The sequence below is a fragment of the Microchirus variegatus genome, assembly GCF_963457635.1.
Source record: "Microchirus variegatus genome assembly, chromosome: 13".
Classification (NCBI taxonomy): Eukaryota; Metazoa; Chordata; class Actinopteri; order Pleuronectiformes; family Soleidae; genus Microchirus; species Microchirus variegatus.
This window is the reverse complement of record NC_139814.1, coordinates 8,211,891-8,226,235: the sequence shown is the minus strand read 5'-3', so window position 1 is coordinate 8,226,235 and position 14,345 is coordinate 8,211,891. Positions and strand designations below refer to the sequence as shown.

Sequence of the window (14,345 nt, the reverse complement as noted above, 5' to 3'; positions counted from 1 at the left end):
AACATGGAGGCACAAACAATTGACTTTGCTTCCAATGTTGCTGCACGTGCTGAAAAACCATGCACAGTGAGTGCAGCCGTGCCATGAAACATCACTCAGCCACATTATCTCTGCAGTCACATTAACAGGGATGCATGTAAATGCCACAAAACAACACTGCACCTGCACAGCAGCATTAGAAAGGACATATTATGGGTATATTTGTGCACTGCTGCTGTGGGATATGACACACAGGTATTATAGCTACCATAATGCATTGATTATATATTGTGATATGTATCCAAACAACAGCAACGTGTGACTTTAAAAACACACTTTTGCAGCCTCAGATGCCACATTCAGGTAAATCCCTGCACACTACTACATTATACTTACTTACTTAGCTGATTTATGCAAACAGAAACATCACGCTAGAAGCATATTGCCATTTACTACGTTCAATTATTAATGCTCAAAGCTTCCTCGCTGTTTCACATATCACAGTGTTCATGATTTGAAGGAAGTATGTTATTGCATTCATGCCGACAACTCCAGAGATATGGAGGGAAGCTTTTTTTTTAATAAAGCCTGAGGTGTATTAAAGCCCCAGAGATGATGAGTGATGGATTGGTAGTTGTGATTGTGATTTCACGATCAATGAGATTGTAAATGCAGGGCACATAAAGCTAAAAAAAAAAAAAGTAAGTAATGTCTCCGACACCAGAGAGACAGTTTCTCTGCCTTTAAGTCACAGGTATAATAAAAAAAATGCAGCTGAGCTCACATTGCCGTCATGTCACTCTGGTGTAAAATGATGCTTTGGTGTGATTTTGGTGTGAACATGAAATGGAAGACCAGCTGCCTCTGAATCAAAACGCATGCTCGTATCTGGAGGTTTAAAGTTCAAGCTTTTCAGAAAGACAAAGAGAAATTGGGCAAAAAAAAAGAAATCATGTCGGAGGATGAGCCTTTCACTGCTACACCAGTGGGATTATTACTTGTGATAGTACACCTCGCGGGCCTCATCGCCTGGAGCATGCATACAATGGAATGTAAGTGTAGGATGTTTACAGTGAGTCTCATAGGATATGTGAGTTAGGAAAGCTTTGGTGATCAGACAACTGCTATTACTGTACGTACACAATGCACAGGCTGATGGACGGTAACACCATGCACAGAGTAAATAATGCTTTTTTGTCCATAAGTCATGAGCAAAACCAAAACTAGTCGAATCAGTCTTGTCAACACGCACACAGGTCCTTAGATTATATGTCTCTACTTTTACAAGAAGAGGTTGAAACTTGAAATTTCCTTGTAGAGATCAGTGCCAGTCTCACTATAAGCTACATACAATGCAGTATAATATTATAGTTAAGAGATGATTACAGGGAAAAAAGATTTTGATTTCAGATAAGATTTTTTGCCTAATTATACAATTTTCTATTATCTTTACCAAAAAGTTTAGTTTTACTTGCAAAAACCTATGAATTTGCATCCAACTTAAAGGGAGAACGGATGGAGTCAGGGTTTCTTTTTAATGACTTTCCTTACGTTAAAGATTTTCTTATTTTCCATTGTAACAATCACACATGTGGGATATTTCACAGTTTTATCTCGTTTTATACACAGTTGATTTATAAAGAAACTAGATGGCAGATGATTGTTGGACGTAGTGGTTATGTTATCCTATCATCTACTATCTTTTCTCGGGTTTCCCGTGTATTCATAACTACTTTCATATTAACCATACAAACATGAAAATGTCATTCATCTTATCACGTAACTCGGTGAGAAAGCGAAAGCAAATTTCCCAAAAGTGTTGAATTGACCTTTCAGTTTCCTCCCGAGCTTCATCCTCCTCCACTGTGTTAGCCCACAAGTTGTTGTGCTGTTGTTGAGTGAATAGTAAAGTCAGTATTATTTTTGCTTCGTGGAGAAACAAAGAGAGTGGACACAGGAATCCTCCATCATGTCTCCACCAGCCAGAGCAGCGTCTCCTCTGATTTCATCACTTCACAGCCTATGTGGTTAAAAACTGAAGCAGAAATGGTAACTAACTCAAAATAAGGACACAGTTTGATTGGCATTTAGTTCAATAAATTAAAAAATAAATCAAGTCAATAAATTGATCCTGCTCAACATTACTTAAGACCTAAATGCACTTAACTGCTGTTGATAAGGTTTCTCTACAGTTTGTTTAAGTGTTAAATTCAGAGCTTACAATGGACACAATGAACTGGACTAGTGGAGACAAGACATATTATTCGTCCTTTGTGTTGACTTCACTCTGGTGTCCATCCTGTGGCGCAACTCTCTGCAGGACCAACAGGCCAGAGAAGGTCAGAGAGATCCCGACCCACCACAATGTTATCTGGGCTTCACCAAAGATTAACTGGCCCAGAAAAGCCTGTGGAGGTGACACAATACATAATCAGCGTCTCTTTAGTTAAATATGCTCAACAGTCAATGAGCAAAGTTTGGTAGATCGTGTGAAACAGGGAGCTGAACTTGAAGTGAGACACCTTAATCACTGCGGCAACTTATTTCTGAAAATAGTCCAACCTACTTTCTAAAATAAAGGAGCTTATGCACGGAGGAGAGGATGAATATTGTGTGAACCAACACTCTGCAGTGCTCCTTGGTCTCTGTTTCTCTATCTTCTTCTCTCCTTTCCATTCTTCATTTCACCCACCTCTCCTTCACTAATCTCCTTCTATTCCCCCTCATTTCTCTCCTCTCCTACTCCAACCAGTCAAGGCAGATGTTCTTACACTCTGAGACAATTCCTATCTTAACCCTCAATCTTAACCCTCAAGCTCAACCCTTAATATTAACTGGCCCTCAAAACCAAGTGTTGAGGGTAATTTTGTCACTTAGAAATGGGACACCCCTTAAATGCAGATACGACTTCAGACTGTAGGGGGCAGAATAACGCGAAAGCTGCATCCAGTCTGTCAACTCCAAAAAAGAAGAAGAAGAACACATTTACGTCACGATATTAGGTTGTTATCAGTTATTAGGTTGTCAGTTAGTTATAAGATGATACTCATACAAATACCACAACCACGGACATATTCAGCTGACAGTTACCACACACCACGACTTATTGAAAAGTAAACCATAGCAAACTATCACTTGTCCAATAAAAATAAATGTTACGCAACAATGACGTCAGTAATCCATAATATGGGTCTAAACTAAGGTAATACAATGGTTTTCATCATTTTTATATCTCTATTAACAAAGAAAATACTTAATTTGTAGCATACTCATTTCGCCGCTTTCGGCGCCACCTTTGTTATGTCAAAACACGCAATGCATTCTGGGTAGCCCTTGCTCCCAAGTGTGGGAAAATCTCAATATTGAGGGCGATACAGCCTTGGGCGATACTTGCCCCTCAACTTCATTTTTCTGAGAATCGGGACAGCACTTGCACTAGAGGGAGCGCGCATTTTTGAGATTGAGGGTTAAGATTGAGGGTTAATGTTCTGTCAAAGAAGAGGTTTTTTTTTCTCCCCACTGTTGCCAAGTACATGCATTGTGTTCCTGTTGAGTGTCTCTCTAATAGTTTTGTAAATTGTAAAGTGAGACAAAATAAAACTGAATTGCTACAGCAGAGTGCACAAGAGACTGACAAGAAAAGACAAAGAAAAAGCTTTGCTACTTACGGAGGATATGAAGTTGGAGGCGGTGGTGGTCACAGTGGTTCTGGTGGAGGAAGAAGAATACCTGAGTGCTTTGGCGAGGAAGGTCCACATCACAGCGTTGCAGGTGAAAAGGAGTCCACCACACAGCAGCCTCAGAGGGATGTGGAGCTGGAGAATACAGACAGAAAATCTGATTACAACTCTGAACTTTGTTATTGTGCTTATCTGCTCAAATACAAAAGATGTGGACACACTGCATTATGAGTACGTTATAGTATAGTATAAAGCCCCTTTTCCACCTATGTTCCCAGCTCGCCTGGACATGGTTTAGCTTGGTTTTCTACTACAAAATAGTACCTACTCAACGTGTAAATCAGGGCCGTTTCTAGCTGTTTGGGGGCCCTATGCGATATACTATTTGGGGGCCCCCTATTTTTTTCAAACTCGAGGTAGATATTCCTAACTTTTTTCTGATTACCCCACAAACACTTACATGCATTGCAAATATATGCATAATGAATGCATCCAATACATGCAAATGTTACTTTTAATGCTCAAAAATATAATAAAATATGAGTCTGACAAACTTGCAGTTTTGGGGGCCCCCTGGTGGCTGTGTGGCCCTATGCAGCTGCATAGTCCGCATATAGCAAGAAACGGCTCTGCGGTAAAAACACCAGACTCCTCTGTTAAATATTGACATTTTAGACATTCCCTGGCTAAATGTTGGTTGATTAACACACATTTTTAGGATTGTTAAGTCTTTTTTAACTGATCTACAGTTCGCCATTGTTCAGTTTAATTCTTGTGTCAGACACCTTGCTCACGTCTCTTCCTGTTAGGGCATCTGACCAATCAGTGGTTGGCAGCATGGCGACGTCACGCATTGTATCGCCTCAGCTCGACGTAGCAGGTACTAAAGAAGTGCCAGGTAGTAGGTAATATCGCTAGTGGAAAACGCAAAATAACCGCGCCGTGCCGAAGAGAATCGAGTCGAGTCGGTGGAAACACGTGACACAAGTGTCCTGACCCAGTTTTTGGGAACCACAGCCTTTTATCGAATAAGCTGTTAACACATGCTGCCACTTAACCACAACAACAATGTTTTGCTCTTTTGAAGGAGAAATCATAGCATATAATATTGTTCTATTATATGTCTTGTGAAATGTATGGTTTTTGGATCGCGTTGAATTTCTCAAATGTATATTTATGAAAGTGATACTAAACTGTAATGTGACACCTTTAAATTCTACAGACAAAGCAAGTGTTAAAACTCGTCGTTCTCTGAAAGACAAGGTCACAGGAGCTATGTGTGATTAATCTAATTATGTCACTTGAAATTTTGAAATAAAGAGTGAATACTGTGAACAACAAGCCTCGCTGATATGAAGCAGTGAAATATTGTGGTGTCTGTTAGTAGCATTTGTTTTTCAAAACTCATTTTCCAGGATTTAATTTTGTCATTTTATTCTAATTTTCAGAGGATTAGATAATTAGTAACTATTTCAGCCTTCAAACATGTGCCTCCTCACATGTCACTGTGTGCAAGCGCCGTGAAGGTCATATGAGACACACCTGACCCCTATTTCCAAGAAGCCAACAGCTGAGGCACGAGACCTGCTACAAAACAACGCGATAACACGCAGGCACATCACAGTGGAAGGAGCTGCAATGTCATTCGGCGTCAGCACGCGGACACGGATGCTGCTGCAGCTGCTGCATGTGATGCTGATGGTGCTGATGCTGAGGGAGTCAGGGAGGAGATGAGAGGAGGAGGAGATGAGAGGAGGAGGAGGAGGAGAAACCCCCTCCTGCTTCAGCTTCCACTGTGAAAACTCATCATCTCTCCTTCACGCGCCACGTTTCTTGCTGCATTCCTCACATCCATCCTCACTCCCTTTAATAACTCTCTCTCTCTCTCCGTCACTGCGACGCTGCCTCACCCGGTCACAGGTGGTAGTCTCGTCCGCTTGTCTAAATTTCCGCTGCTCTCCCCACGTCCGGAGTCCGGTTTCACACACTCCCTTCAGGTAGTCTGCTCCGAGGGAGAGCTTGGCCGACGACGAAGCCACAGCCCCGAGGAAACCCGCCAGCAGTGCATAGAAAACTCCCGGGAACATGATGATAATGGTGGCTGATGATGGTGATGACAGCAGCAGAAGAACATTGTTTTCTGATCCAGCTTTACATATCTGCCGCTGCTGCTTCCGCTGCTGCTGTTGGTCCGGGTCGAGCTGGCTGCATTGTAATGAGAGAGTGCGGTCTCTCTCTCTCTCTCTCTCTCTCTCTCTCTCTCTCTCTCTCTCTCTCTCTGTGTGTGTGTGTGTCACCAAGGAAGCACGTTTTTCTGCACTTTCCACTCACAGCCTCTAGGTGGCAGTCACGCAACACATGGTCAGATCACTGAAAAGCCCCCGTGGCATTCTGGGAATTGTAGTCGTAGTGTCAGTACTATGTGAAGGTACAACATTCACATATCTATGAAGGGGTATTAGGGCCAACCCCCCCCAAAAAACAGCTGAAAAAAAAAAAATTCCGGCACAAAAAAAAAGTCAGACAAACAAAATAAAAATCTGCTATTTCACCAGCTATTTCATTTTGTATAAATGCCGCCACCCCCTCCAAGTTTGTATGGTTTATCCTCCTGAATAAACCAAGTTTCCGACACAGTCTCTTCAACGTCCTAATACTTCCACACTGTGTTTATGAGCCAAAAGAGAGAGAATTTCCGCTTAATCGACACTCTGTAGAGGGCAGCCATAGCCAATTAATTGGCCAATTAATTACTTTAATGCCTGACTTCTTTTTTTCTACAGGACATTTATTTTTTCTTGTGCCGGAATTACATTTTTTTTTTATGTGGCTTTTTTTTCTGCCAGATTTTTTTTTTTTTTGCCTGATTTTTTTTTTCTTGTGCAGCATTTTTTTTTACTTCATAATATATATTTCTAGCGACTTGTACTTTCACTCCGTAACATTTCCTCTAACTATCTTTGTTACTCGTTACTACCAAATAAAATCAAGTCAGATTAAAATTGTTATGTGTGGGTTTTACAACAACAGATGTGTGCTGAATTCAAATGATTGTAAATCGAGTCAGAGGGCGGCAACAGCAACATTGCGCTACTACAGCACGGTTTAAAGGGACACTGTGTAGTATTTATGGGTTTATATAACCCCAAATCCACTTTTTTATACATATTATGTGCTCCTGCATTGTCTAGTCGCTGTATAATAGTTTTTGTTTCATTTTCGTAGTGTTTCAAAAAGTCATGTAAAATAACATGGTCGCAGGCCGCTGTTGCATAGCCACTGTTAGCAGCGAGACGCCATGTTTCTACCGGAGCCTGTAAGGACAAACGCGAGAGAACAAATCAAGCGTCTCTTTACTTGTAGCGGAAGTCCCGCCTCCACTCTCTCCGCTTCGTCTGCTACGGCCGTGGTAGCTCGCCCTATCCCTCGCCTCACGAACCTCATCTGCTGACACGGAGAAAGACGACGAGGACGACATTTGACCGGCTGAGGATACCGTAGCGCTCAGGGAAGGGAGGGGGTGAGCAGAGCAGCAGTTCGTTGTTGTATATTTCAGCCTCTCCTCTAGATGGCACTATAAACTACTTACTTCACCTTTAATAGTGGCTGCAAACAGAGTTTAGCAGTTTGACAAATTAAATTCTTCTTGTCCCCACCCACCCCTGCACTGCTGCTGCTGTATACACACAAATGCTCCCTCAGTCTGGTACTGATAGTATTGCTTGACAGAATTGTCAGATGAAGGATGCATCATAAAAATAACGTTATGTCAAACCAAACAGACAGAGACAGAATAACAAAAACATCACTTAAACTTACACACTCCAGCTTTAAGTATTTGCCTAATTAATGACCCAGTGTGAAAGAAATCGTGACATCTAGCTGATGTAAAAAAGAAATCGTCTGCTCGTCCCTACTGTTCCCAAAACAAGTCAGGGAACTACGTTGGCCTTCACAAACCATACATTTATGTTTATGTGAGTGGAACTGTTCTTCGTTTGTATCGGCTACTCCTTCAAAACGCTAAATGCAGACAGTTTTGCCATGATGAGAGAAGGTGTCCGCTTCCAGGAAGCTTTCCCATGTCTAAAATATGTATAAGGCTACAGAAACTTAAGGATTGTTTTCGGTGTCACACAGGACTCTCACTTTTACTGTAACGTGTTTACAGTGCAGTATTCTCTGATGCTGTCAGGTGTCGTTTACATTGATTCAATGAAAAATGATGTGAAAGCAACAATCAGGTGTTCCCTTGGCATGTTTGAATAATATATATGTTATAAGAGGGAAAGACTGAGAGACTGCTCCTGTTCTTCTGTGCTGGAGAACAGAGTAATCAATGCTAATGAAATGTCCTTTAGTGCGGGTAAGACTTCCTCCACAGTGAGGTGGACCTCTGCTCCCTTCAGCATACTAATGAGACGCATTATAAGAAATCATTACATTAAAACATGCGCTGATTGTATAAATGCATGGAATGCGTGTGTGCATTTTTGCAGTCAGGAGTCGATGCTACACGTGCACATCCACATGTGATCTGTGAATCTCTGTCTGTGTGTGTGGCCTTTATCGAGAGAAGAGTCTGTCAGAGAGCATGCACTCAAAGAGAAGAGTTATTCTCCTGATTAGAAAGGAAAGTCTATAATAGTATAGTTCTTTTTTTTTTTTTTTACTGTTAATCAACATTTTTTTTTACACAAAAGACATTTGTATTTTTGTATTTAACCTTTATTTAACCAGGAATAAAACTCATTGAGATTCGAAATCTCTTTTGGAAATGTCCTGTTCCTGTCCTGCAGGTTTCAGACAAGACAAGGTTACAACTATTCAAACGTACAACATACAGAATTTGAAATGAAAAAGGAAATGAATAAAATATACATACAATCTCCTTAAAATATACAGAAGACAATATGAAATCACAAAATTATTAAATGTCTGATGACAAAAAAGAACAAATAAGTAAATGATCTAAAGCCACATATTTCTGCCTCCAAATCATTTAAAAAAATAAAAAAAAACACATTAAAAGTATTCAATGAGACCAGATGCTGTTTAAGCTTTTATTCCCTGTACTGACAATATAACAATGTTCAACAAAATAAATCTGCAGAAAGATGAGCAAAAGAGCCAAAAACACTATAAAAACCATCAGCTGTAAAGTGAAACATGATCAGCTAAATGTAAATTATTTACATCCAGTTTGATTTAGACAGTAGTGGATAAATAACATTTGTCAGTCACTGATTAATAAAGGCTTTTGATATTGAGATTTCTGTATAAGTCATGTACATATTAATTGATTTTAATATTCAACGCTTTCTTAACAAACTTCTTTTTATAACCAGATTACAGTTTAATGTCTGAACTGGAGATGAAAGCTTAACCATGTACCTGCGATTACCGCAGGCTTACACTTTTATTTAAAGGCAGCACTATTTATGCATATTTTCTACCATTTTACACTGAGAGTAACACCTTATTCTCTTTTAGCAATAACACATTAATGATAATTAATGTATACAAAGACAGCAAAACTAAACTGAGCTGCAGTGAACATGTAGTAATTGTGTACAAATGTGATTCACGAGGACTGTGCCACCTAATTTTATTATGTAAGGGATATTTTAATGACTACACTTTTAACTGCAGTAAAAGCGAGTAAAGTCAAGGCCATTAATCATCCGGAGAAAAAGACATCACATATTGAAGAGGAGCTCTTCATTTTCTCAACCATATGTGTCTTCATGTCCAGCAGATGTCTCCAGGATGTTTAGGAGACATATATAATTCTCCCACCACCTGCTCTTGACATCGTTTTTTTTATCTTGTGACTGGTGTACATTTATTTTAGTGTTGCAGGTGCAGGCAACAATGAAACTGACATGCAGCCTTGTTTTTGTTGTTGTTGATGTTTTGGCGATTTGTCATAACTCCGTATTACCATTTCCATCGTGACAGCTGCGAGCAATAACATCATAATCAGTTCGTAAAAGGAGCCGTTTTTTGACATTATTGTCGCTTTTAAATGCTTCTGCATGCACTTAAAGCTATGGAGCTGGTGTTTCATTTAAAGTTCCTGTGTGGATGTGTTTGTTTTCCTCTCCTCTTTGAAACAGGATATTAGAGCTGTGAGCAGTGACACTGCAGAAAAGAAGCAGGGTGTTGTTTCGGTCACAGCGTCCTGTGCTCTGATCTGACAAGAAAACAAGCTTCAGGGACACGACTGTCCTCGCTCGGGCATGTTTTGACCCAGTCATCATCCTGTTTGCTTCGCAGGAAACGTCTGAAATCAAGTGGCGCCATTAGCTGTTAGCACCTCAAGCAAACACAAATGTCAAGTTGCACTAATTGGGATCCTGCTCCTGTTCAATAGAGACATAATTGAGCCCTCAGAGAGCTTCAGAGATATCTACAGAAAACCTGTCACTGTCTTTTCCGTGTCTTTGTCCACAGGAGGAAAAGACTTCACTAGTGCAACAACTAATGGCCTTTAACGCTGCTATTATCTGCTTTCAGGAGGAAAAAGAAAGAATAATTCAGTCGGATAATAGTGTTTGAAACTTCTCTGCCTCTCCACTTTTGTCTTTGTAGTTGTGTCTCACGCAGAAATACAGCACACATGGTATAAAAATCAACTAAGACATTTAAGAGTAAGAAGTATAAGAAGTCGGATTGGATGAAAACCACAACCACAACAATATACACGAGATAAAAAAAATAGATACTCAAAAAAATATATAAATAAAATGATATGAATGATAGAAAAATTAGGGCATTAAAAAAAATTCATTTAAATGCAGAGGAAATATGAGCCATTATTTACTAAGGCAATGATTAATATTGTACAGAAATGTGTTTACATTTTTGTTTGCGCAGCTGCCTTCCCTAGTCCTTTACCCTAACTTTAACTATCACAACTAGGGATGTAACGATACACTCAACTCACGACTCGATACAGTTCACGATTGGGTGAGAGGTGCTTTCTTTACAGAAACTCATGAAAAATAGCTCCTTTCTTTAGAAACACTCTCACAAGTAAAGGCCACATTATACTTCTCCGACTGCGTAACCACGGAGACCCCTCGAGCCTTCATACTTCTCCGTCGTGGTGATGGATACGCACTGCAATTTCCCGCCAAAAACATTTCGTATTTGTATTTTTGTATTTAACCTTTATTTATCCAGGAATAAAACTAATTGAGATTCAAAATCTCTCCTGTCCTGCAGGTAGGTAAATTAGTTACATCCAGTTTGATTTGGACAATAGTGGATAAATAACATTTGTCAGTCACTGATTAATAAAGGCTTTTGATATTGAGATTTCTGTATAAATCATGTACATATTAATTGATTTTAATATTTAACGCTTTCTTAACGATCTTCTTTTTATAACCAGATTACAGTTTAATGTCTGAACTGGAGTTTGACGCCACACAGGTGATTTTAAACAGCTCGGTGCATCCTCTATCTCAAAGATAGGTCGCCATGTCTTCCCTCGTTCTGTGCCCCATACCTACGTAGTGACGTAAGTCAAGATAACGTAAACCTATTTCTAAAAAAAAGAAAGAAGAAAAAGAACATATCCTACTTCTTTCGCATTCACGATTCATTTTTTCTGTCAACCGGTTCGAATCATCACGCATTTGTACCGATTTTTAATTGTGTCACGATGCATCGTTACATCCCTAATCACAACTAAATGCCCAATGGACATGACATTGACTTATATTAACACTAACACTGGCCTAACCCTAAACTTAACCATAACTAACACTGGCCTAAACTTAACCATAACTAATACTGGCCTAACCCTTAACTTAACCATAACTAATACTGGCCTAAACATAACCATAACTACTACTGGCCTAACCCTAAACTTAACCATAACTACTATTGACCTAACCCTAACCTTAACCATAACTAATACTGGCCTAACCATAACCATAACTACTACTGGCCTAACCATAACCATAACTACTACTGGCCTAACCATAACCATAACTACTACTGGCCTAACCCTAACCATAACTACTACTGGCCTAACCATAAACTTAACCATAACTAATACTGGCCTAACCATAACCATAACTACTACTGGCCTAACCCTAAACTTAACCATAACTAATACTGGCCTAAAAATAACCATAACTACTACTGGCCTAACCCTAAACTTAACTATAACTACTATTGACCTAACCCTAACCTTAACCATAACTAATACTGGCCTAACCCTAAACATAACCATAACTACTACTGGCCTAACCCTAAACTTAACTATAACTACTATTGACCTAACCCTAACCTTAACCATAACTGATACTGGCCTAACTCTAAACTTAACCATAACTAATACTGGCCTAACCATAACCATAACTACTACTGGCCTAACCCTAAACTTAACCATAACTAATACTGGCCTAACCCTAAACTTAACCATAACTTATACTGGCCTAAACATAACCATAACTACTACTGGCCTAACCCTAAACTTAACCATAACTACTATTGACCTAACCCTAACCCTAACCCTAACCTTAACCATAACTGATACTGGCCTAACTCTAAACTTAACCATAACTAATACTGGCCTATCCCTAAACTTAACCATAACTAATACTGGCCTAACCCTAACCATAACCATAACTAATACTGGCCTAACTCTCAACTTTACCATAACTAATACTGGCCTATCCCTAAACTTAACCATAACTAATACTGGCCTAACCCTAACCATAACCATAACTAATACTGGCCTAACTCTAAACTTAACCATAACTAATACTGGCCTATCCCTAAACTTAACCATAACTAATACTGGCCTAACCCTAACCATAACCATAACTAATACTGGCCTAACTCTAAACTTAACCATAACTAATACTGGCCTAGCCCTAAACATGACCATAACTACTATTGGCCTAACCCTAAACTTAACCATAACTAATACTGGCCTAACCCTAACCATAACCATAACTAATACTGGCCTAACCCTAACCTCGTCCTAACCATACATGTCCTCACCAATAATTTACATTATAGGGACTTGCTTTTTGTCCCCATAAGGAAGATAAGTCCCCATATTGTGACTATGTAAACAGATTTAAATCCTCACAACATGAGTAATCACACACACACACACACACACACACACACACACACACACACACACACACACACACACACACACACACACACACACACACACACACTGTGTCTGCTGACCTTGTCAACTTACACGGTCAATAGTCTCCCTCCAGTCCATTAAGTAGTTATTGGCGAGGTTGCTGGCTGTTGTAAATAATGCAGGCTCTTGTACAAACAGATGCAGGCTTTTGGCAAGTCAAGCACATTCCCATGTCATTTATACTGACTGCAATGGGGCAGAAATGAAATAACGTGAAACACAGTTATACTCAGTGTGACCCGCCTCGCAGTTTTTGAGATTCGATTACAGTTGAATCAAAGTAAGAGCACACAGACAAAGTTTTATACTTGAAAATACATTTCATGGAGTCAGAGTGGTGGACTGCAGAGTTTGCAACAAGCAGATAAAAATGTTCCCAAAACAAAACTCAAGATAATCTCAGGTTCTGTTGTTGCCAGGGGACAATTAGACCAGGTGAGACGCGACTAATCTGATTGTGTAAACTCTGCTGAAACATTAAACAATCCAAGGTCAGCTCGGTCTCTCTTTACACCACAGTTTGGTTTTGTTTTGTACTTTTTTTTAGGAGAATGGATGAGGATTGTTGTACACTTGATGACTCTACTCCAGTCATGGGTACGGTACATGTTTGGTCTACCATGGCCTACCATGTCAGTTGCGTTTCAGGTCGTCACTGAGTGGAGCAGAGGGGGTTAAAATACCTGCTCCAGTCAGCAGGGGCACTGCTGAGTATGGGTATTTAACACACACACTTGCAAGTCCCCAACTTGCTTAATATTAAAAATCCATCAGAGTATCTTAGACATGATTTTAGCATGATTTAAAGCACGACTAACAGGGGACTTGAAAAATGTTCACGTGGAGAGAGTGCGGCCCAGGTTAAATCAAAGTCAGCCGATTAATTTTTTTTTATAGAGGCAGACATTCTCTCCATGGACATGTGGTCTGATGTTAGAACATTGTTTTTTAACATTGTTATGCATAGTAACAATTACTTCATTCATGTTAGCTTGTTACCTGATGCCAAAAATGAACGTAACGTTAACTGATATGGAGTGAGCACGGCAAATTCTTGCTCCTTTTGTCATTTGCTCGCTCCAGTCGCTCCTCCTGATGTCTTGCAACCAAAGACGTCTCCGGTTAGCCTTGAAAGAGGTGCAACTCGGTGTCCGGTAAAACTTCAGGCTTTTGTCTTTGTCCGTTAAAACGATTAGTGCAACCGACAGCACAACAAGACATGTTGTTGTGTTGCTCACAATAGCGCTTTCTGCAACCGACATGCGCAGTAGAGAGAAGGTGACGCGCGCGTGACGTAGGCTGCCAATGGGTCTATAATACAGAGCAAAGGCACAGACCTGCTCTGCCTTTCTGTCCCATCAGCGTGTATGTGACTGTTTTCGCATGCGCACTCAGTTTCCCGTATAATTAAAATGTACGTTTAAAAAAGCAGATCGCTACGCTGCCTATTGAAGTTACTGTACTATGTTTGTGCTGCATTTCCGTTCACATTGCTTTCG

General features: G+C 40.0%; 1 protein-coding gene across 1 annotated transcript; it reads right to left on the bottom strand.

The window, feature by feature from the left end:
• Nucleotides 1-2,239: 2,239 nt before the first annotated feature.
• On the bottom strand, nt 2,240-5,746 carry tmem42b (transmembrane protein 42b; the record flags this gene model as incomplete). Its single annotated transcript, XM_083899332.1, has 3 exons — nt 2,240-2,386; nt 3,648-3,794; nt 5,570-5,746. 3 exons carry the CDS (start codon nt 5,744-5,746, stop codon nt 2,240-2,242), a joined length of 471 nt encoding a protein of 156 aa, XP_083755458.1.
• Nucleotides 5,747-14,345: the final 8,599 nt, after the last annotated feature.